Below are 25700 nucleotides of genomic sequence, written 5' to 3'. Positions count from 1 at the left end.
TACAAGAGAATCATAAATGTTTTCTCTAATAATTTTATTTTATTTTGTAAAATTATAATAACAGCTCACACAATATCGTAACAGATAAGAACTATATCAGTAACAAATATGTACGTAATTTACTGAGATCGAAGATGCAGTAACTATTTTGGATTATACATGTTTTTTGTAATATATCTTTGCACTTTTTGCAAAATTACAATTATAACTGACATACTGTCATAAAAATAAGAAAAAAACCAACAGCAACCCCTGGGCATATTTATGAGCAAATATATAACAAGACATAGTGCGAGAGAGAGGGAGAGGCAGTACATGACCCCCTTGAAGTCAAGTACACAACTAAAACATGCACTTCCTAGAATCGCTGAGCTGAGCCAGTCTAAAAGTTGCCATTGTAAATTTGTGGACTATTAAAGTAATGGACCCCCTTTCCCACCCGATTTCTTCAAACCGATGCCACGTAATACTGATACTCTCCAGGAGTAATCAGTCTTCCACTCAAAATCTTTTATTGTTACTCATATGATGGTATCTGTCTATTAAGGGATTAAGGGTTAAATTGTGAAATGTTTGTAGCCATTGATATATCTTACTGTGGCTTTCTAAGTCAATTTTTTAGCATTCATGTTGTTTTGGCATTCATGTTGCTAGACTTGACATATAAACAAACTTAAGTGCAACATGCTTCTTTGCTAGTCTTCGCTGGTATTTCATGAGCTTATCTTTTTTACTAATTTAAAATTAATGTATGCCTTTGGTATTTTTTTTAGCATTGGCATTTTGTACAATTTTATTTTTAGAATGAATTTAATTTTTTACGTACATCGCTTATTGTCAATTTGATGTTAAAATCAAAATTTTTCAACTTACTGTCAGTGTGGTATTAAAATAAGAATGATTTCTGCAATCCCATATTGTCTCTCTCTCTCTCTCTCTCTCTCTCTCTCTCTCCTCTCTCTCTCTCTCTCTCTCTCTCCCTTTGTGTTACTGTATTTGTGTACTTTTCCATGGTGCTATAAAAGCTGAGCAAATAGAATTGTAATGATGAACTGACTGGAGGAATCATATATATATTTTTGCAGCTCATATATATTCTAGGGATGACTTGGATTCCAGAAAGGCTCTTTGGAACTAAATAAAATGCGTGGAATTATATCTAATATTAACATTTTAGTTGGTTCAATTAGATTACACAGTTATATTAGTATTGCCATGATTGTTACCAAGTTGATTTTATTTCAATTCTTTCTTTTTCCTGCATGTTTTTAATGGCTGCTTATTGCTCATTTTAGTGCTTTCTAAACATGCTGATGTAAGATTTTGTGTGCTTGTGCTTTGTTATTGGTTGCATTATCTAATGAATGTGCTCTATACGTATTTGACTATATTGTCAGAGAACTGGATACTGTGTACTAATGGGTATAGTCTTCAATAAATATTGTACAGTATGTAGATATCAATTACCAGTCACATTTTTTCAGCTTGTTGGATGCTGGGCGCAGCCACCAGTACAATGAGATGAGGCGTGCCTATGCAGATATATTATATAGATGGGGCCTACTTGAGCAAAGAGCAATGGTTTGTATGGTTTTTTATTTAGTAATGTCCTTCGCTAAACACTGTGATTATCGTAAGGATAATCTACCATCTCCTTATTGTCTTTTTTCCTTTATGTTAATATGATGTCTGATACTGTAATTTTGATCCAGTTAAAGATATATTACAGTACAGTCCGGTCCCGAATTGTGCGATTCCCCTTTTATGCGGTCGCTAGTTTTCAAAAATAGATTTTCTGTATCTCCGAAGCCGTTCAAATTCTGCGAGTCACATGCCGCAAAACATATAAAATTATTGTCTTTTCAAGTATGTTAGATGTAGGGGGGTTTGCTGGTATCTGAGAGAAGGGGTGGTGGAATGCTTGGAGGAAAAAAACTATTACTCCTCCAAGGGGGAACGTGAGAGAAAGATATCCTGCTCAGCCATTAGCTAAGACGAAAGGCTCTGCCTCACACATTTGTGACGTCATAGCGCAGTGTGTATGAATGATCATCACCATACATATTATTCAGATCTGCAAAGTGTATTCTGATCATCCGCATCATGCAGATTTGATCATTTATTTTTTTCTATTGTTGAAATAGGTTTTGATGAAAATGACTAGTAAAGGGATTTTGACGAAGGAAAAATCTATTTCTGGGTGATTGGCTCGTGTCGCCCTGTGAAATATCCTTAAGTTCATTATTTCTAGGTAAATAACCTAATAATTACCAGAGAAAAAATAAAATCAAGAAAATGTCAGTAAAACTAACTCGCTCACTCTATAAAAGAAGTGTCGGTATGGTAACAGGGGCGAGTGAGATCACTACCACAAACCATTTGCCATTTAGACATTCCACCTCAAAATCCCCACCTGAGAGAGCCGATCCCAAAGGGAGATGCGCCCGCTACTACTACTACTACCGACGCCAAGCGGAGCGCAGCGCCTCTAGTGGCCATCCTTTGAAGAGATGTCCATCTTGGCCTGCGGGGTGGGAATGAAAGAAGAGGGTGGGTTTCACAGGGCGACACGAGCCAATCACCCAGAAATAGATTTTTCCTTCGTCAAAATCCCTTTTCTGGGCTCAGCTCGTGTCGGCCTGTGAAATAGTACCAGAGAAACAGACAAGATGACAATGAAGGTTCAAATAAAACAAGAAATAAAACCAAATTAGACTATAATATAAGTGAATCAAAAATGGATACATGATAACAGTATAAGGTTACTTAAAACTAGCTTAAATTAAATAATGTAAAGCACAGTTTAGTATAATGGTTAACCAAAAAAACAACTCATTCAAAGAGATTCACTAAAATTAATGGGGTATTTACAAAATATACAAATCCATTGTGCTCTACCCTAGCATAAAAATAAGGGTAGAGGCACTGTAGCACATTTAATTGTACAACCTGTGGGTGCCCCTAGCAAAAAAAAATAAGTGGCAGTCCACCAAGCCGAGCCTATCGGCTAAGGCTAAAGGACCATGTAGAGCATAGCAGTAGGGTGAGGCATGTTGGACAAGGTAGGTAGAAAGGAGACCTGGATCTTTATATACAGCTACTGTGCAGAATCAGGGAAACTATGTTTTCCCGCTGCTACTGCTGAAAATTTTAATGATTCCAAGGACTTTAAGTAGACGTTTGAAGACTGTTGGCGATTTCCATCCAGTATATTTCTTAAGATCTTCAAAATTCATGTGTTTGAAATAATTAATTGAGGTAGCTACTGCCCTGATATCATGTGCTTTTGGGAATGATTCAGGGTTGGCTTGTTTAATAAAGTAAAGAATCTGCTGTCTGATTCCTTTAACCGATAAAGTGCCACCTTTTTCCCTCATAAAGAGGGGGCCTGAGGATCTAGAGGATGTCCGAGATAGAAAGGCTCTTAATGTCAACACTGGGCAAAGGGAGGGATCCTGTGGAAGAGGGATGACTTTCCAAGGAGCCCACCTTGCAAGAGGATCCTCATTTTTTTATTTTTTTTGCTAAAAACTGCGATCCGGGGACAGCAGGACTTCTCCTGAGGGGAGAAATTCTACATGCCCCGAATCCCTGGATAGAGCCGACAGTTCTGAAATTCTGGCCCCTGAGGCCAGACTCAATAAGAATAACGTCTTTCTAAGTAGCATTATAAATGTGCAAGACGAGTTGTCAGTATCCGAGGCTAGTTTGAGGACGTCATTTAAGAACCATGACACTGAAGTAGGCCTTTGCGAACGTCTAAGTCTAGCACAAGCTTTGGGAATAGACGTAAAGTAGGATTCTGTTAAGTCTATTTGAAAACCCAACTGAAAGATTTTCTTCAAAGCTGATTTATTAGTGGTAATCGTGCTAGCTGCTAATCCTTTTTCAAAGATAGATCTGAAAAAGGATATGGCTAAGTTGATAGTCATGGTTGTAGTGTCCGTTTCTTTCAGGAAAGATGCCAACTTTTTGTCAGCAGAGTCATATTGTCTAATAGTTGATTCCCTTTTATCTGATACTAGAAAAAGGATGTTTTGGGGATCAATATTAGCATCTTTCTTAGCCGCAAACTTCATGAAGTCCATAAAGTTAGGGTCTGGAGAATTCCTGAGGAAGCGAACACAGTCCTCATTTGTACTGGTTGCGACAGCTTGGGGTTGGGAATCCGTTGAGGTCAGAGACCCAACTCCAGAAGCAGGGGGTACCAGTTGCTCTTCGGCCAGTCTGGAGCAATCAGGGCTACTCGACCTTTGAAAGTCCTCAGCTTGCTCAGGACTTTCAAAAGAAGATTCACTGGAGGAAAGACATAGATCCTTTTCCAATGATTCCAATCTATTGGGAGCTTGTGGTTCGCTTGTGAAGCGAATAGATCTACTTGGAGACCTGGCACTCTCTGGCATATCCACTGGAACGACTTGATGTCTAGAGACCTTTCTGACTCCAGAGGGACTGACCGGGACAATGCGTCCTCTATGACGTTCCTTACCCCTGCCAAGTGGGTGGCAGATAGATGCCATTTGTGCTTGTTTGCTAGAGCGAAAATGGCTATCATAACATGATTCACGTGTTTGGATTTGGATCCTCCCCTGTTGATGCAGTGTACCACGACTGCACTGTCCAAAACTAGCCTTAGATGAGACTTCTTTGGGGGAAGGAGCTTCTTCAGGGTAGGAAACACTGCCATTGCTTCCAGCACATTTATGTGGAGCTGGCAGAACTGAATGGACCAAGTCCCCTGAACTTGTTTGAACTGTGAGTATCCTCCCCACCCGGAGAGGGAGGCGTCTGTGTGAATCGTTAACGCCGGAGGAGGATATTGCAGGGGAACCATCTTGGCAAGATTCTTCGCTTTCGTCCATGGACGGAGCTGGTTGCGAAGGATTTGTGGGATCACTGACAACTTGTCTCGAGATTTAACATTTGCTCTTGAGCGCCAAACTCGATTTATATCTTTCAGTCTTGCTCTTAAGAGGATGTCTGTCACTGAGGCAAACTGAAGGGAATCGAGGATCCTTTCCTAGTTTCTCTTCGAAGCCTGTTTGTTTTTGAGAAATTGCCTCACTGACTTGGCTATTTCTTTCCTTTTGACCACCGGAATTGACAGATTGTGGGAGGATAAATCCCATTGGATGCCTAGCCATTGAAAACGAGTCTCCAGAGAGAATCTGGATTTCGTTTTGTTTATCTGGAACCCTAGATGTTCCAGAAACTGAACTACTTTCTTTGTGGCTTTGCGGCATTCCTCGACGGTTGGTGCCCAAATCAACCAGTCGTCGAGGTACGCTACTACCATTATCCCTTGTGCTCTGAGTTGTTGGACAACTACTTCCGCTATTTTCGTGAATACCCTGGGGGCTACATTCAGACCGAAGGGCATCACTTTGAAAGAGAACGTCTGGTCTCCTAGTTTGAAACCTAGGTATGGGCGGAAGTGCCTCACTATGGGGATATGATAGTATGCGTCTGTAAGATCGATAGAGGTGGTGACGGCCCCACGGGGAAGTAAGGTCCGCACCTGCGAGATGGTCAGCATTTTGAACTTGTCGCAACGAATGAAAGAGTTTAGCTTTGACAAGTCTAAGATTACTCTTCTTTTTAATGAGCCTTTCTTTGGCACGCTGAACAAGCGCCCTTGAAAATTTAGATGCTTGACTCTCGCCACAGCTCCTTTCTGAAGGAGCTCCTCTGCATAATCTGTCAACTCCTCTGATGGTGCTTGGAAAAATGATTTGTTTGGTGGAGGATCTTTGATCCAACTCCAACCTAATCCTTTGGACACAATGCTCTGTGCCCATTTGCTGAACCCCCACCTGTGACGGAAGAGGAACAGCCTCCCTCCTACCTGGGGAGCCTCACTGCTGCTGTGCGGGTTGACCTCCGCGGCCTCCTCTGAAGTGCTTGCCTCTACTTGCAGCTCTTCCTGTACCTCGTTGACGAAAGTTACCTCTCGCCCTGCTTCCCCTTGAAAACCTGTTAAAGGTAGGGTAAGCTTGGCTTTCATACATAGAGTTGAAAGCCGGCGAGACGGTATACGAAGTTGAGGGCTGGTTTTGAGGGGACAGCAGGAGGATTGGCTGGGACTGCTTTGAAGTCGAAGGCTGACCTGGTTGAGTAACTGGGACTGCCTGGATAAAGTGCTGCTGCTGCTGGTGTTTCTGGTAAGGCTGATAGCGCTTTGTCTTCTTTAACTTCTTACCAGAAGAAGATGGATTCTCCTGTTTTCTCTTAGAAGAGATACCCCATCTAGCTCTAAGGCTTTGGTTAAGCCTTGAAGCCTCGTGGTGTACCTCATTCACGGCAGTCTCCGGGAAGAGGTCAGCACCCCACATGTTGGAAGCAAGAAGCCTATTAGGTTCGTGTCTAATAGTGGCTTCTTGCAACACGTGCTTGCGACAGTTTCTTCTGGCCGTGAAAAAGTCGAAAGCGTCTGCCTGTACCGATTGAAGCTGGGACTTTGCGAGGATTTTGAAGAGTGGCTCTGTGGCGTACAAGAGGGCAGCCATCTCAGTAATGATTAGGGAGTTAAGGGATCTTCCTAACCTAGTCCGAGCATCGAACTCTGCCTGAATAAGTCTATCAGGCAGTCTAGGGAGCTTCTCACCGAACTGATCCATAGCGCAGTCCGGTTTGAGTTTTCCCACTGTGAAGGTAGCTGGCAGATTCTCCCACAGCTCGCCGAACGCAGGGAAGAGGGGAGATGTTGGTTCCGCTTCTCTTAGCTGCGGAATGGGTTCATCCTTAAGAACAGCTTGTAGAGTCGTCTCCACCATCTTCGTTGCAAAGGGGAGTGAAGCCTCCTCCTCTGTAGCAAAAATGGTGAAAGGGCTCTTGAAGGCCTGGAGTTTGGTATTTGAGCAATCCCAATCCTCCAGGCAGTGAACCCACTCCCTCTGAGCATGATCCCTGCTGTATAACACGGTCTCTCTAGAGATCTTGTCCTCTCTATTGAGTGCCGTTTGGGTCAGCCTAGCATAACCTATGAAAGGCTGAGTCAATCAGGGAGGGTAGAACTCGAAGTCCTCAATCCTTCTCGTTCCACACTCCGGAATAGAAATCATGCCATCCTTGAAGGGAGCATAGGCTGCCACCCTCCAAGGATTATTCATAGAAAAGGCCGGCAGGGATTCGTAGGGTGGTAGCTGGACAAAACCAGTACCTCCTACTGGGAAGTTAGACTGCGGAGCCTGATTCAGGCCGGCGAAGCGGTCATCGTGTTCTCTAACACGATTAGACAGGTCCTGAATCGATTGGCCGGACTGGTTGATAGTGGTAGAGAGTTGAGCAAACATTTGCTCAAATCTCGTACCTAGAGAACCGACCATCTCTCCTACCTGTTGCAACACTCCTGCCGAGAAGGTGGCGGGATCGAATGCACTAGGTGCTGCCAACCCGACAGGAGTCACCGGAGCGGATCTGGTGGTTGCCGGAGAAGGTACTGGCTCGGCCGGAGCTCGGGCCTTCTCCTTAGAAGCCTTGCTTCTTGACCCTCTAGAGTGTGAAGATGCCGCCTTCGCCTTCACTGCATCGGCATAGGATGCCGAAGACTTACGTGATGAAGAAGACGACGACTTCTTGGTCGACGTCTTCTGGAGGGTCTTTTGCTCTCTGTGTCCCTTCACTTTCGGGGGCACAGAAGCAGCAGGCGAAGGGGACCGGATCTCAGATCCCGTGAAGCCTTGGAAAGAAGAAGAAGAAGGAACAGGAGAAGAAGATCCAGGTGCGCCCAAAGGAAGCCCTTGGGCGCCCGAAGCACCTACCTCAACCAACAAGTCCTCTACACCTACCGCCATTGGCTCAATATTGATGTCAAGTGTTGCGACGTTCGGCACCACTTCCTGCGTCGAGATACTCCCGAACGCTTGCTGCACCTCTCGCTGGATGGAAGCTATGAGTGGGGCTGCCGCGGCGGGGTCTACGTACCCCGTCGTCTTCCCTCCTGGGAAGATCTGGATGGCCAGCTTCTTGTCCAACACGTATGGCTGACCCTTGGCGGCGTTCTTTCCGAAGCCGCCCACCCAAGCCTTCAGGGTTGCCAAGGCGACTTCCTTTACGGTGGCAGCCTGCAAGAGAGCGCCGTATGAAGCTTCTAATAGCGGAGTTACAGCTTAAAGTAAGACTTAAAACTAGCAAAGATAAATGATTGTAAGCATACTTGTCTAGAAACCTACTCACCCCATCCAGAAGCTGACTCACGAGATCATAGCATATAGTGCATGCTTCGTGGTGCCAGACAATTAACTCTCCGTGGGTAGTGGCGCACGGGGCGTGGGTCCTGCACTCCTCGTGGCCACAGGGGTCGTGGAGGACTGCATTGCAGCCAGGTTCCTGACAGTTGGTAGCCTGTAAGTGGAGGGATACATGAGTATCGGGATTACACACTTACAGCCTAACGTGAACTCCGTTGCATGCCGGAGTATGAAAGTTAGAATAAAATAGTCCTCTATCGCAATACGTGTGGTTAGAAGGGCGGACTGGTTGGGATCCGCGGCATACGCCGGGAACATATAAAGAGACCAACCAGGAGTGGTGAGAAGCCCAAGTGAGGGAGAAACCACGACGGAGAACGGCGGAGGCGGATAATAAAAGATAACAACAGTGATAATATGTATATATGAAAAGGGGGGCATGCATACTTAGCATAGAGTAAGACATGCCTTCCTTCCGACTACTAGAGGAGTGCCTGGGTAAGAAAGCAAGCTCTCCTCCGGTAGTAGAAAGAAGGTATAGTAGGCAAGCTTTGAGACCACTAGTAGATCCCTACCCCGTCGGCTGGCGGAGCCAGTGATACTGGATAACCGAAGGAACCCCCGGCTAACAAGCAGAGGCTCTGTCCGTTATGGTAAAAAGAATAATAGGGGGGGAGGGAAGCGAACGAGAACACCGGAGTTGGTCGCGGCGAGCGGGAGGGGAGGGGTGGCCAACCCCAACACCCCCGACACATTGGACACACCGGTACCCGCGACTATGAGTGGTCACCCAAGCACCCAGCTGGCTTGGACCTCCTCGGGCCTCTACAGAGAGAGAGGGAAGTAGGCTAAATGGTTGTCATGACAACCGAGGAGGGTCCAGCCAGACCCCTCCCTACCATGTGGAAGGGAGGGAAGGGAGAGGGTAAGGCGCCCATGGGCGCACGTGATCGAGGGAGGACCAGCGTGCGGTAGCAACACAACCACTAGGCAGAGACCACGTGAACCCAACCATACCAACGCATGGTACTGGGCGCCTAAAGCTAGCCTAGCATGAAATAACACTGTTTAAAATAACACTACTTACAAAAATAATAAGTAAATACATCGTAAAAGTTTAGAAGGAACACACGAGTAAGAGAGAAAGAAGCCCAGGAGAAGGCGAACTGATCCGAAGACCAGACGACCACTCAGAGCCAGCTGTAGCCGATGAAGAGCAAAAGCTGGGATGCTGGACTGGGAAAAACAGTATAGCCCTAAATACAAAAACCAAGAAAATAACGGGTAAAAGGTATGGGCTGTGGATCCTAAATTCTAAAATACGATGTAATATATAAGATGAACGCAATAAGAGCCCATGAAGGATAAGACGTCCCAGTATAGGAGACCGGGAAATCTTAAATACGAGGAGGCACATGGCCGCCACGAGTCAACCGGGAGACCGTATATGACCTAAAAAACGGAAAATACTGGTCCCTGGAAGACAAAAATACAAAATCTTAACCTTTCGGGCACTTAACTTAGCCGTGGCGATAGCAGCGCGTTCCATCTTGGATAAAAACCTCAAAATTAGCGAACACAACACGAGAAAGAAAAAACACAGGTGTTGTAGCTGAGCTAATGACAAAGGATGGCCACTAGAGGCGCTGCGCTTGGCGTCGGTAGTAGTAGTAGTAGCGGGCGCATCTCCCTTTGGGATCGGCTCTCTCAGGTGGGGATTTTGAGGTGGAATGTCTAAATGGCAAATGGTTCGTGGTAGTGATCTCACTCGCCCCTGTTACCATACCGACACTTCTTTTATAGAGTGAGCGAGTCAGTTTTACTGACATTTTCTTGATTTTATTTTTTCTCTGGTAATTATTAGGTTATTTACCTAGAAATAATGAACTTAAGGATATTTCACAGGCCGACACGAGCTGAGCCCAGAAAAAGTAATTAACAGAGAAGTAGATGTGTTTTAGAGAGAGAGAGAGAGAGAGAGAGAGAGAGAGAGAGAGAGAGAGAGAGAGAGAGAGAGAGAGAGAGAATCGTTCGATCTAAACTTTTCAAGAAACTGCCATTTCATGTTGAATTTTGAACTTTTATCATTTCTATTTAAGAAACTGTAATTTCCTATCAAATTTTGAATTTTTGAGCTAGAGAGAGAGAGAATCATTCAATCTAAACTTTTCAAGAAACTGTCATTTCATGTTGAATTTTGAATTTGTATTATTTCGTTTTAAGAAATTGTAATTTCATATAAAATTTTTCAATTTTCATCAGTTCTTTTTTTTATCGCAGAATAAATTTATATGAAAACGATTACATAGTGAACGTGCCAGACAAATAAACAGACGGGTGCTCGTAACCAGGTTTATTAGGTCTAACGGGAGTGAAGACACGCATGATCCACTAGTCCCCAAAACCTCAAATGGTTCACAAAGCCTTCCTTCAGCACAAGAACTTCTCATGGAGGATGAGATAGAGGAGTTTGAAGGTTTTTGGCAGAGGATAGGTAGAGGAAATTCCATCCAAAAGGTTTTTTTAAAGGCAATGACTGTATCGTATAGTACACTTGCACCCAATGGTGGCATTGTTTACGTGTGGGAGTTTTCACCATCCTGTGTGTAATTTAAAACTTTTTCAAGTTATTAAAACCTTTTTAATTTTTATTTATCCATAAGAACAATTTCATATTAGAAAAAAATTATAGTATAGTACATAGAAAGTATTGAAAATAGGTAGTATAAAAAAGTTTGACTGGGTAAGTTGCCGTTTGCCTTGGCCCTAATGGAATTATTCCCATAAGGTATGTGTTTCGAAATCTGCAAATTTCCAATTCTGCAAGGCCGTGGATCGACCAAATTCTCGCATAATTGGAGACTGTACTGTATTAGTATTTATTTTGTGTGACATACAAAAATATATCACTTCAGCATCTAAGCACATCATAAGTACTTGAAATAATGCAGTTTTATGATACAAATGAATTTAAACAAACATTTGAAAGTGTGTCTGAAGATTCTCAAAACTTTTCCTTTTCTCTCATGTTCTTACACACAAGCGCTTTCATATACTATTAGTAATACTATAAATTTAAGTGTGGTACAATTACTTTGTAACGATATTGTTATTTAGTTGAAAAGAAAAGTCAGCATTACACCATCCAAATGCCCTTAGTTACCGAAACTTTATGTAATTGCACAAACAAACTCATTCAGTCATATAAATGCAGATCTGATCAGCACAAAAAAGGCTTTCTTTCCTGTCATATTTTTTTATCTTGACATTTTCATTTTTCATCTGTGTAATACAAAATAGAATGTTACAAAGTGCTAAGTATCTGAGTTTTAACTTTGATAAAGAAACCACAGGTCATGTCCATGTCTGAGGCTGGAATATGTTACTCATCATCATAAGTTTTGTTGACTTTTTTTAATAGAAAAAATACATCTTCTGTGCTGGTGAATATGGTAGTATGCTTTAGTCAGTGGAATGGGCGCTGTATCATAGCAGTGAAACCCCAGCTACCTCCCTACAAGAGGTTTGGTAAAATATGGGACTGTTCTCAATTTAGATGATGATAGCATACAAGCAAAATAATGAGCAGTATATAAGTAGACAACTGGAAGTGCCACAGATCTGTTTATAATGAGCAAATTTTAAAGTACTAGGTTTGTTTGTTTCTACGGAGTCAGAAATAACTAACTTTAAACAGTAATTGTGTTAATAAGGTAAGTGGATGACCTCTGTAAAAAATGTTTGAGAGTGATTTTTCATAGGATCAGTGTGACAGTAGTTCAGTAAATAAAGATTGAATCTTTATTTTCAGATCTTGCTTGATTATATTTTTACAAATATTAGTTATTGCTTTATTAAATGTGTGCATTTATTGAAAACATTTTCTGATCCATTGTTAGATATCTTGAATGATAATCCTAGTTTTTGCTGTAGTAAATACTGAATTTCTTTCTTTGTCAATCAAGTTCATAAAGCTTTTGTAATAAACAATACCTGGGAATTACTAATGAATGCTTTTATTACTTTGTATTGTTCATTGTGAGTTTTCACTATATTTGTTGTTTTTTTATGTACAGGTTCTGAAGTATTTGCAGACTTCACCTACAGTTCATAAAGGTGTAGAGTTCCAAACCGATTGTGTTCATTGTGGACAATCTGCTAAGGGTCCTCAGTGTCTCTACTGTCGTCGCTTTTCATTTACTTGCTCAATTTGCCATATAGCTCTAAAGGGTACGTTCCATAAATTGTTTGCCTCTAGAATTTTACTTGTGTAAGAGGTTTGATAGACTGTAATAGTTTTGGCATTAGTTTGATTTTAAAGGAGACAAGCATAGAGGGGATCCAAGTCTTCCAGTGGGGTGTAGTTTTTGCAGTAACTCCAGAAAAAAAAAAAAATTTCTCTACCTAATATGGCCCCATGTTTTCCAGCAGGTGTCTCAAATCTTGTGCAGTTAAGATTTTAGAACACAAACAGGAATTTGTAGCTTTCAGTGATTTTGGAAAACTGCAGAAGCACTAACGGTTATTGAAAAAAAATATAAAATTTTTGCAATTATTCACTGAGGATACATGCATTTAAGAAAATGAAGGTGACGTAGGATCAACCATTAAAATTGTTAAAGGTATACTATTGCAGAATTGTGTCATTTATAGACTAGAAGTCCTATAGAAACCCTATATTATTAAAATCCAAAAAAGACCCTTGCACAATGAATAAAATTTTAATTTGATAAATTATGCAAGATGGTAAAAATTTCAAAATATTTTTTATTCCTGCTCATATAGGCATCAAAGGAAATGAAGCCAGTATAGCTGCCAAACTTATAGCTATTGTGACAAGGTGACATTTACAGTAGTATTCCTGTTAGCAATTATACATATCACCTCTAAAAACCATTACATAATAATCAATAAATGGCAAAACGTATATGTGTTACAGGTAAAATGGACCCTGTCCAATTAAAGGAGATAAATCTTAACTAGTAACATGACCTACCTTTGACATTCCCAGCAACCTGACATTCCTTAGGTAAAACCAGTCATTAAATCTAGGCTAATTCAAACTTTTGAAATACAAGAATAGTCTTTATTTTCCCAAAAGAGCTAACATGAAAAAAAGAAAAGGAATTTAAAATCTCAAAACCAAGAAACACCATTACTGCTCTGGATGAGCATATTGCCACACACTGTTCTCACTGTCAAAACCCCTCAGTCTTTCTCAAATAAATGTCACATAGAGAATACATTTTTGGTAGTGACAAACTGAATCCATCTGTAAAGGAAATCACAATTATCAAACATAGAAATAAAAGAATAGGTAAATGTCCCATGAACCAACTAAGTGTTTTCCTGCACTTCAAATCCCTTCACAATATTCGAAAGTTTTTTCAGTTTCTTTTTTTGTTACCTTTTTGATGGATCTTCTAAACGCCTCCTCGGCTTCCCAAAGCCTCTGGCGACCACTACGAAAGTTTGTTGTCTAATTGCCCCCGTCAGTCATCACACTTTATTACCATCCATGTGCCCTAATGGACGTATGCACGCTAGTCTACTCACAATTCCGATGTACGTGCCATCTGCATCTCATACACACGCCCTGTTTGGTGCACAAACTAACATACACACACCTGCATTTTTTTGAGGTCACAATCATATGACTTCCGACAAACCAGGTCAACTTGCGTGCTCCCCAATCTCACCAAAGAAGCTAGGTAATGTTATGACTTGTCTAGTTCCAACATCCTGAAGAATTCACTAATGTTTTTACATTTTCCAAAACACCTGAGGCTGAACTGCTACTCATTACAGTCTGTATACATGAGTCACCCTTTGCCGACCTAATTTTAACTATTAACAAACCAGTGCCTTTTACATAGGTATATGGAGCTGTGAACATGGCAGTAACAAATTAGACATAGGTATATGGAGCTGTGAACATGGCAGTAACAAATTAGAATCATACCTGGTGTTACATTATAGCAGTCCTCACATCAAAAGGACAAATCTATGCAATTTTTTTGACTCGCCTGAGAAATGGTCATATTTGTTTGACCCATGGATATTTGATGAATAATCCATGCACTCTAATCTTTATGTACTAACTGTTAAACCTTTTTCATGGGCATGTCTAAATTGCAATCAGTAACAAGTATCAAGTTTGGAAACAAACCAGTTACAGAAATTCTGTCATAAGCATCATCATTTTCAATTAACCAAATTATAAAATTTATTAAGAGCTGCAATTTGATCAGTAAAATCTAAACCTAATTGCTAAAAAAGAAAAGCCTTTTGGCCAGCTCTGTTAGAGCAAAATGAACTAGCTCAGTGTTCAGGTTAAGCTACTTAGTAATCTCAGGGCACCAGTTTTTTGTGCACATCCATCCACCCCTGTGCAATTTTATTCTCATGCAGTGCAATTTAGTAAAAATGAATTTACATGTTCGCACTGAAAAGGTGCAACAAAAGGCATAGTGTTGGTAGGGTTACTGTACTGTTTTTTACAAGTTTACTCTGACACAGTCTATAAATTGTTGTTTTCAGGCACAAGTAACTTCTGTGTTGTTTGCGGGCATGGTGGTCATACATACCATTTGCTGGACTGGTTTCGAGATCATAATGAATGCCCAACAGGCTGTGGTTGTGACTGCATTAAAGAGATGGACTCTCTTTTTAGATGATAATTTGCACACATAAGGATTTTCAAGAATTTTGTTGTACCATGTATTTAGTTTTTACTCTTATTAATAGGAAATACTTCAAGAACAATGTTACTGTCAACTGATATATCGTGATTATGTGCAATTCTAAAAGTACAATTTTGGCTGATAGTTTTTTTCCTTGATATCTATCAGTAGCCACACTCTGTGATTTGCCAGCTATAGCAAACTTCATTCTCTTGTTACCAGAGGTGTGACTGGGTAAAGAGTGGGTTTTTCATTTTTTTTACACAACGTTACAGTCTCAAGTTTTTTCTTTCATTTTAGTCAACAATATCTTTCTATGATGATGTTAACATCAGATAATTTGACCTGGAGAAAGTGAAGTCAAACATCGGTTTCCATAACTGTAATATCTATTGCAATGTCTTTTGGTATAATGTAGGTAGAGTAGTAGTTTTTGCAGTTGTGATTCTTTAACTATAAATTGCTCTCTGTAATAAAATATTCTTTGTATGAGCTCAAGTGCCACTGGTGGCAAATGTACACTGAATCCTTACCCTATACCTATTCATCACAAGGTAACTTTCTTGTAGATGCTTACTTATTTTAAAAGCATTTTCCTTAAGGTTAGCAAGGCTCAGAGTTGTGCCATTTCCATGGTAGCTTTCAGTCAAAAGACAGAGTTGAAGAGGAAACTTTAAGAACACGGTGGTCAGTTTAAACTAAACGTTTTGTGCATTTATAAGAGAAAATTTTATATTTCTTTTTACATTGATTTTTTTCTATTTATATAATACTCTTTCAAACCTTATTTCATCAATGTGTGGTCTTTCCATGCTTAGCCTTTTTATATGTTCAATAATCGAAGAGTTCCTATTATTATATATATATATATATATATAGATCTTCCTACAGTATATATTGTAGTTTATATAAATTTACTGATTAGTTAATATATAAAATCCAGGTCTTATTAATTCTATGTATATTTAGATATCACACAGGTTGAACAAAGTAGAGCATTTCAGTTTATGTAGTATAATTTTTAGTTTTTTAATTTATTTGCAGCAACTTCAAGGAATATTTTTTTTCAACTTCTTAACTGCTCATGTATACAGATTAATGCAAAAACAGTGTTGCCAAGATACAATATCCTCTCTGTAAGTAAAGGTTAGACAATATAATATTCATTACAATAGTGATTTGTAAATGGTACTCACTTTAAGAAAAGGGCACTTTGTTTTATTAACACTGATTATGGAACCTTTGTTTTACTTAGATGTGCAACAAAATTTTTGGGGTATGTACAATGTGTAAATCTTTCCTTTGGTTTTTGCTATATTTTCAAATGGTATTCTTGACTTGTTGCAGTGCAAAGGTTTAAATGCTCGATTCTTGATCTGTACAATTCCATGCAGTGTTGATTTTTTGAAGGTGTGTTAATGAAACAGAATCTTAAAATCCAAGTCAATGTAACAAAAGATCATAATTGAGAGACCCCACTTAAAAAAGCGGCCTATATTTTTTTCAGAATTTTGTATTTAGATACTTCAGTACTTTGGATTTTATTTTTATTTCTCAGGATAAGGTATAGGTTGTCTTGTTGAAAATAACAAATGCTTAGTTATGGTATCTTCAGTTCTCTATACTTTTTTTACCCCATTACTGAAATAGAACATGTCAGTAATTTTACATATTTGTGAAATGTTATTTCAGTATTTCATTTCAGATGTAATGCAATACTAAATGCACAAAAAATTATTTGGCTTTAGGTTATCATTGGTTAATTTAAACAGTACAGCACCTTTTGCTAGGTGAGCCTACCCATTGAAAACTTAAGCAAGTTATTTATGAATAGAAGTTTATTAGCCATAAAATTTAATTGATAGATGATTCACTGACTTCCATAATTTCCTCAAGTGGATGGTAATAGAAAAGCATAGCTTCAAACTTCAAGCAGTTCAACAGTATTCAAACTTCAAGCAGTTCAACAGTATTCTGTGTTGACAAACTAAATATCACTGCTACAGATGAATAATAGTATAGTAGTAGCATACAGACTATGTATGTTATGCATACATTATATGTGATTACTGTTGTTGATTTTCAATATTATCATGCGATATTTCACAAGAATTTATAAATACACATTGATCTATAAAGCCATATTTGTCTAACCATCCAGCTTTTCCTTTTAATAGTTTTACAGCATTTGTATTACTGATGTTCTCTTCCTATGCCTGTATACTTTATAACAGGACTATATATGTAGAGCATCCCTAAAAAGTTACCTTTTTTATCTATACTGTTTGCATTGTCAGTAGCTGATAAGTATTGCCAATAGTACAAAATGATTTGCAAGTATACAGTATTGTTAGTTATATGCATAACAATATCATGTAAATGAAGCCTTTGATGCAGAGTCAGAATAGTGAAAATCTGTAATTTTGCACAAAAATTTGTATTTTTCACCATCATATTAGGGACTGATTAAACAAATAAAGGTGAATTTATATATACCTTTTTACATTACATGATTTTTGTAAAAGTTGTAAACTTCATATTAGTGTCAAGTCAGTGGTTATTTATTACCAGTTGGATTCTAACTCTCAATCTTTTCGTCATGAAGTGCACAAGCAGAGAAGAACGTTATAATAAAATTGGAGTACATATTTGAATGGGTGATTAAAGAAAATATGCGTAAATAAAAAAATGAAATGAGACCCTTAACAATGAGTCATTAAGACATAGAAGAAAAAGAACTTTTTAACTTTCTAAAATACCAGGTGATTCTTCAATACTGAAGCATAACCATGTAGTGAATGGACAGAGATTTGTTGCTTAGCTTAAGATTCAGAAATCTAATTTTTTTTTAAATGCAATAGGCTGAATACTTGTTTTTTAAGCACTGACATTTTAATAGAACACTTTCTTGAATATAACATTTCGTAATTCTTATGGAAGTTACATTGTTGCTATATAATCCCAATATATTTAGGGTATTGCGTATATTTTGATTTAGAACCAATCATATCAATGTTGTGATTTGGTGCTGAAATATTGGAGTGTGTACTTAAAGATTAAGGAGATACATAAAATTCATGTATTCTATATTTTAAGAAAGTATAAGAAATGATTTAAAGAAATTTGCGATCATAAATTCCAATGTATTCCTATATTTTAAGAAATATAGAAAAATGATTTAAAAGATTTGACATCATAAAATTCATGTATTCTATATTTTAAGAAAGTATAAGATGATAAAAGATTTGACATAGGTAAGTTCAGTATTTTTATTAAATTTTTTAGATTGATTATTGATTATTGAAATTTAGAAGTCTGCTCATAAATTTTTATATCTGTGATAATAAAAATGAGTAAATCGGAACATAGTATTTATTACCTTACTACATTTGATCATAATTTTCCAAGTCTCAGGTATGTGTGTAAACAAAAATGGCTTTAAATTCAAAGTACTTTAGTTTTCAGCATATGTAGTTAGTTCTATGATCATATAGACATTTAAAATTTTTGTTAGTGCTCTTCAAATTAAATAATGAGTTTATCTCACTCATCTAATCATGCTTTTTGTCTGTCTTAAATCACTGTCATCCACAGAGCAGGATCCATGGAGGCTTCACTTCTAATGCTGGGGTCACACATTCACGTATCACGACGGCGTATGCCCACGTATGTGGATCGTGGGCATCATCGCAGTGAAATGACCTTGAACAGCTGGTAAACAGGACACGGGCTAACGGACGTAAAGCCTGCACCGTAAATTGCGCCGCAATTGTACGCGCAAAGAAAGCAAGGTCGGACGTCTACCTGAAACTAACGTCGATATTGTAATGTTCTATGTACGTCAACTTCACGTCAAGACCACGCCAACCGTTGTGGTGCCGCAGGGTACAAAAAGGCGGGCTTGTGAACAGAGCTTGCCGTTCCGTAAACAATCATTGTAACAGCTCGTCTCTTCGTTGTTTTCCTACAAATTAATCCATTTTAGTTTTATGGTAACTTTTTGATAGTAGCTATCTGTAATATATATAATATGTAATTAATGTAACATCACAAATAAATGAACAAAGGATAAGTAGTATATAAGACTAGCACTAGAATTTTCTTGCTTCGATTTTACCATTCAGACATACACTTAGACTTATAAAACTGTTGACTATGGGCGATTTATATTTAAGCGATATTGAATAACATCTAATAACTTATCAAACATTCTTGGAAATAAATAGGAATTTTACCTATTCAAGATAATATTTTTTAGATGTATATAGGAATTCCTCTCAAATATTTACATTATTTGTTACACCATTATTGTAAGACTGCTATTCAGAAGAAACAAATCAGTCAGAATCTCATCCAACTCCGACTCCTGTAGGTGGAAGTTGCCTTTTTCCCTGTCCTGAATGTCTGCAGGAGTGGTTGTAGACGTGGCTGTAGGAGTCTTTTCTGGGCCGAAAGAAGGTCCTGCAAGATGTGACGTTGATGGTCCCTTCCTTGGTTGTTTTAGGAGGTTCGGCATCTTGAAGGGCGCTTTGGAGAGTGCTTGAAGGAAACTGCTGGTTTCGGGAGACGGAAACAACAGCTGACCTGAGGGCGCCGACCTGACCTTTTATATCACGCTACAGCGTTGCCATGTCGTACAGGGTTGTAAATGTGTTAATCGGTTTCGCCGTAGGCTACAGCGCAATGAGGAGGCCCGCGTGCTTCGCCATTGAAAGAAAACAACGACGGCGAACGATGCTGGTGACCCTAGCGCTTACCCCGCAGCAGTAACCGTGGCTCCCACGTGCAATGCCTGGAGCTACGTCAGGTGACATTTGGCGTGACCACCCACGACTTGTTTTGAACATTTCAAAACTGGAGTGGGCTACGGCGACCTAGTGGGCGGAGCTTAGCGACCGGACGACCCGTCACCGTACATCTACGATTTTACGTGTGTTTTACGTTACATTTACGGTTTACTGACGTAAGCTGTTGCCAACTACCAATTTCCGCTCATGCATGGGCGTGCGTGCGTTGATACGTGAATGTGTGACCTTAGCATAATTCAAGAACTAGAAAAAGTGTAGAGAAGAATGCAGACACAACCTCACTTCATATCCAAAAAAGTAAATGCAGTAATATTTCAATTCTGGTTTCATTCAGCTGCTTTGGTAACACGACTCTTAGATGGGAACAATATCTTAGAGAAACAGAGAATCTGGTAAATTTCTTTATTATTTTTTACTAATTAATCCACTTTAAGCGTATAGCTTATGTGATTCACACTTTCTTCAATGTAAAGATAATCATACATACCATCGTTATCCATTGTTTTGATTTCTGTTTGGTCCAGCTACAAATTACTCTTGATTTCCCCATCTTGTTTCATGAAACATGCTTTTGATCATCAGATATAATTTTGCATGCCCTTTATTCTTGGCCAATTTCATGAAGGATGACTTTCACTAAGTGATAGGAATTCTGCAGTATTCACTCCTGTGTCATCATCATCATACTAGTTTATATTTTGAAGCTCATCTTCAACTTAACCTTTCTCCAAATTGTACATTTTAGATATGAACAAATATTATGAGACCTGGGATTTCACTCATTGGTCTTTTAAACTACTCGGTATTTTGAGAATGTTTTGCATATTTCACCTAAACACATACTAGATGATATAGCCAACTGAGAGTTAAGGCCTGTCCACACGAGCGGGCCTGATCGTCGTGCTTTGGGGTTGACGGGCAAATTCTGGCGGGCTTTCACATGAATGTTGTCCACACAGGTGAGGCGAGGAGAGGTGGGCGTGCCCGACGATGCCAGTAGTGTGTTCAGTCACAGCCACCTCATTGCGGTACAATAACCATGGTGGCTACCGCAAAGAGGAAGATATTGTGTAGCATCATAATTGCTTTGTGTCTAATGAAAAAGAAAAAAAAGAAGAGAATATGGTGCAAAGAATGGCTCACTAAAAGACATGTATATGGCAGCCACACAACCATACTACAGGAACTACAAGATGGCCATGAAAAAGATTTCAGAGACTATTTGAGAATGAGTGTAAGCACGTTTTATACTTTACTAGGAAAGCTGGAGTCATACATTATGAAAAAAGACACACACATGAGACAGCGTATAACAACAGGAGGTCGTCTGGAGGCAACGCTAAGATTTTTGGCAACAGGATGTACGTATTCAGCACTGCAGTATTCTACACGTATATCCAAACAAAGCTTGTCACGCATAATCCCAGAAACATGTCGGGCCATATATGAGGTACTAAAGGATGACTACTTGCAGGTGAGTTTACTATTTATTGAACTGATCAGTACATTGTGTAATTATATACCCAAAGACAAGGAAATACTGGTTTACCTAGTTAGCTAATTTACCTCCCACCTGAAGGGTCAGCTCTTCCTTGACGTCACAGGTAGACCGATCTGTATGTCCCCCCCTCTCTCTCATTCATTCGTGCATTCCCGTTGTCTTTCAATGACTACCTAGTCCAATAACCGTATATTATGTCAATACATGTACTATACTGTAGTTTACCAAAGAAAAGTGAATCGTGTACGATACAAAATAAATTGGTAACACCGTCAACATAAGTAAATCGTGTACTATACAAAATAAATTATTAACACCGTCAACTTAACTTAATGACATTATTATGAAGCCTATATATAATCAATATATACGGATGTAGATATTTACGGACATTTGTTCCATCATGGTTACATGATAATTATTTATGAGCAAATTATTCAACAATCATTGTAGATGAAGAAAGCCTTCCAAGTCGGCCGAGAAAAATAATTTCATTCATTAGTTTTTGAGCATATATCTGGTTTTCACCATTCATTTCATTTAAATTATTAGAGACGACAGTTCCAAAAGCGGAGAAAGTATTTTCACCTTGGGACAACGACTTTAGCTCATTATACGCCTCTTGCAGGAGTTGGGTCTCGTCGATACTCTGTGTTTTTTTTTGTTTTTTTGCGGGTCTTCGATGTGAGGGTCCAGGCACAAGCGTGTCTGATTCCACAGGTTCACCAGTTGGGATATCAGAAGTCCCAGGTGTAGGCTGAGCATCATCAATAACACAAATTATCGGATCGATAAAGATCTAGAATGAAAGACATATTGGGTTACGTATGGTTGCATGCCAATAAATTACGGATTCACATAGATTGATAGGGATTCATAACATTCATAGATACACATAATATTGTGAGGGCTAAATAAAGGAGAAAATTAATAATGACTATAGGCAGTACATTATAAGACAGAGAGAGAGAGAGAGAGAGAGAGAGAGATGGGGGGGGATGAGAGAGCGAAAGGGAGGGGGTAGGGGTGGGCATGGACGAACTCCTACCTCTGTGGGGTGGGGGATGGAAGAGGCCTGTGCACTGACACATCAATGACGTCACTGTTAATCGTTCCTATCCTACCCAATCATTTCGGACTTGAGCTCCATTTGTCCAGGACAAACGCCTATTATTCATATTAGGTAATCCACTATAAGATAGAATATTAGGGCAGGGTAGGCACAACACTGTCAACTTTTATACTGATTACCGTAAAATGTGGCCACATGGCCTCTCAAACTCATAGGAAAAATGCTATAATAACAGGGTATTTTTCTTTTTACATTTTGACAGACACCTACCACACCAGACGAGTGGATGCGTGTGGCACGTGGGTTCGAAACACGGTGGAACTTCCCCAACTGTATTGGAGCCATTGATGGAAAGCATATCCTAATAACGCCTCCACAGGGCAGTGGTTCATATTACTATAATTATAAATTTACCCACAGCATTGTACTCATGGCCATAACTGATGCCAATTGTGAGTTTCTTTATGTTGATATTGGCTGCAATGGGCGGGTGTCAGACGGCGGTGTGTGGGACAATACACATATCAGTAGTTGTATTGCCACAGAAGCATCAGGTCTCCCTAGTGACAGAAAGCCCAAAGGAAGTGAGAGGAGGCTACCGTGTGTGTTTGTGGCAGACAACGCCTTCCCCTTGCAACGGCACATTATGAAACCGTTCTCACACCGAACTCAAAGTAATAGGGAACGCAATTTTTCCTATCGGTTATCTAGGGCTTGACGTACAGTTGAGAATGCTTTTGGGATATTGGCCAACCGATTTAGAGTTTTCCTGTCAACTATATACTTGTCGCCAAGCAAAGTTGAAATGATGGTGTTAGCATGCACTGCTTTGCATAATTTTCTCAGACGTGACCATGTCACACAATATACGCCTGAAGGGTCTTTGGATTCTGAAGACATTGCAAGGTGTACAATTATCCCTGGTGGTTGGCGTGAAACTCCCCACTTGTTACGATTGCAAAGAACAGGAGGCAATACAAGTACAGCCGGCCAAACTGTACGCCATGAATTTATGGAGTATTTCAATGATGAAGGTGCTGTGCCATGGCAATACAAAGCTATACAAATCCAATAATTAGATACCATTCCATATTCCTGGAATGTATTACTTATCAATGTCTCAGTACATTTGGTGCATACTGTAGGTTTCATGTATCACTTTTCCTTATTATCAGTGTGTCAGTTCAGCTTCAAAAAACAAATTTAAGGATGATAGGTACTGTGTTATAAACTGTATATGCAGAGGTTTCGATTATTAACGGTTTAGTTTTTTTATTTCATTTACGTTGTCATTTATATAATATTTTGTATCAAATAACATGTAGTGTGTTTTGTAATAAACACAAAATAACAAATATGTATTACACAATAAAATATTTTGAGTTATTTTCCTAGTAACCATACTGTTTGCCAGGAAGGAAGGAAGGAAGAATGGGAATGAATGTGTTTAAATAGCTTTAACTAGCGGGTGTGGAGGTATCAATTATCCAGTGCAACTGACCCGAGACCGGAGGTGGGGTGGGATTTCTCCAACCCCACCTCCCTTAGCTGAGCTGCAGGTCGACCTATTTACAAAGTGAGAGCAGTGTCAGTTTCAAATGGACGGTTTATTATTTAACGGAGTAGAGGTATAGGTCTTACCTTGGGTATAAATTATTTATTTATTTTTGTTTACAATGTAATCTAGTGCCAGGGGAAGCTTGGGATGTAGTGGTAGGGGGTGCTATGAGTGTAGGGGGACAGGTTGGTATGACGGTAAAGTTTTGATTATGTTTTAGTGTACAGTAGGTGTTCTCCCTCTAGCAGCTGGGGAGAGAGAGAGAGAGAGAGAGAGAGAATGAGACTGGGAGGAAAACATGTGAACGTACCTCACTATCAGATGTATCTCCAGACGTTTTGTGTCCATCCTCGGTACTGTGGCTTCTGTCCATATTTGACACTGAGGGTCTTATTGTATCACTATCAGTGAGGAATGCCAGGTCATCGTAACACCATAATTTTGGGGAATAAAGATTGTCAGTCCCAGCTCCTGACCTTTGTGAATCCTTCATTTTCTTAAATTCACGCCTAAACTGGTTTCGTAGCGTGTCTATATTCTTTTTTATGTCATCTGTCGTAACTGCAGCACCTTGTTCCCGTATCTCAGCAGCAATGGCCTTCAGTGATGTAATGCGCTTGTCTCTGTTTTTGTAACTCTTCAGTTTCACATTCCATAAACATAGATTTTGTCGATAAAGTTCAATCAACGTGCGTGTAACAGGCTTTGACCAGTAAATGGAAAGGGGCTCACTGAAGGTCTCCGAATTAGACATCGCAAGTTACTATGGTGTGACCTGTGTTACAGTGATATATCGTGTGGAAGACAAGCCTGCTATGGGAACACCATGATATCGTACGTCTGCCAGGGTCGAAGCTCAAGCCATCGGGCACCACCATGGTGATTTTGCTACAAGACCCATCGGGCAATTTGACGGTTTGCCCGTCAAGTGTGCCCGTTAGAGGGGAAGTCCGCCGATCAAGCCCGATCGTGTGGACAGGCCTTTACATGTGTTGCCAGTCTTGAAATCCTTAATAACTAACCAATGAAAAATAAATAGGAATTTATTTTCCAGCTTATATTTTGGCTCCTTGCTAATTTAAATGTATGAAGACTTTATAATAAAAGTGATAGGACTAAAGAAATACTTAAGAACACCCATTGTTTGCCATATTTCATTGGCTTAAGTTAATTAAATCAGTGTTGAAAATATTCAATGTACATGTAATTTTTTATATAACACTAAAAACATGCATATTATGTATAAGAGAAATTGTCCTCTCCAGAGTAGTAACAGTGTGTAAAAATCCTATATATGGCCTGTGTTTACAAGGACCAGACTGGTGAGGAATTGAATAACAGAGTAAATCAACATAAATCTCCAGTTAAAACTCTGCAAAAAAATGTTAATTTTGTGCAACCAAGTGAAAAGTCAGATAGGATTGTGTTGTCCCATGGTATTATAATTACCAGGTATAAAATGCTGTGGCAAGGAGACCATTTCTGGAATGACTGCTGATACAGGTAGCACTCTAGTGTTTTAAGCCATTCATGGGAGGTTTGAGAAATTTAAGAGAAGTGTCATGCACACAGTGTGGGGAGGCTGCCAGTTCTGACAAAGATGCTGCTGAAAATTATGCTAGTTTAAGGATTTGTGTAAAGGCTTAAGTTTTTGTTTCCCAAGAAGTGTTCACTTTTTATGAGACAGGCTTGCTCAGAGAAAAAAACCCAAACAAGACCTATATCAATCGAAAGAAGTTATTGCCAGGACACACGCCAATGAAGGATAGATTCACTCTTGCTCTGTGGATCCAACTAGCGATTTAGAAGAGTGAATTAAATGTGATGAGAGTGTCTAATATAAGGCTTGGGAAACCAATAATTTTTTTTTGAGCGGGTGAATTACCTCT

At 39.5% G+C, this 25700-nt stretch overlaps 3 protein-coding genes across 7 annotated transcripts in view; 2 read left to right on the top strand and 1 right to left on the bottom strand.

The window, feature by feature from the left end:
- LOC135217454 (GATOR2 complex protein WDR59-like) overlaps positions 1–17973 on the top strand; it is a gene marked incomplete in the record, with an annotated part of 356363 nt that extends 338390 nt beyond the window's left edge. For all 5 annotated transcript variants that reach the window (XM_064253332.1, XM_064253330.1, XM_064253331.1 and 2 more), the window contains 3 exon segments: positions 1485–1581; positions 12266–12419; positions 14730–17973. In XM_064253332.1, coding sequence (XP_064109402.1) covers positions 1485–1581; positions 12266–12419; positions 14730–14866 — 388 coding nt within the window.
- Positions 17974–19322: 1349 nt separating this feature from the next.
- On the top strand, positions 19323–23509 carry LOC135217767 (uncharacterized). Its single transcript, XM_064253791.1, has 2 exons — positions 19323–21154; positions 22516–23509. The coding sequence occupies exons 1-2, from the start codon at positions 20720–20722 to the stop codon at positions 22969–22971; spliced, it is 891 nt and encodes a 296-aa protein (XP_064109861.1). The 5' UTR covers positions 19323–20719; the 3' UTR covers positions 22972–23509.
- Positions 23510–23797: 288 nt separating this feature from the next.
- Positions 23798–24565, bottom strand: LOC135217588 (uncharacterized). The gene is made up of 2 exons (XM_064253551.1): positions 24122–24565; positions 23798–23818 (listed from the first exon to the last, which is right to left on the bottom strand). The coding sequence occupies exons 1-2, from the start codon at positions 24563–24565 to the stop codon at positions 23798–23800; spliced, it is 465 nt and encodes a 154-aa protein (XP_064109621.1).
- Between the last annotated feature and the right edge of the window lie 1135 nt (positions 24566–25700).

The sequence above is a fragment of the Macrobrachium nipponense genome, chromosome 7, assembly GCF_015104395.2.
Source record: "Macrobrachium nipponense isolate FS-2020 chromosome 7, ASM1510439v2, whole genome shotgun sequence".
In the NCBI taxonomy this organism is placed as follows: Eukaryota; Metazoa; Arthropoda; class Malacostraca; order Decapoda; family Palaemonidae; genus Macrobrachium; species Macrobrachium nipponense.
This window is presented reverse-complemented; position numbering and strand designations above follow the sequence as displayed.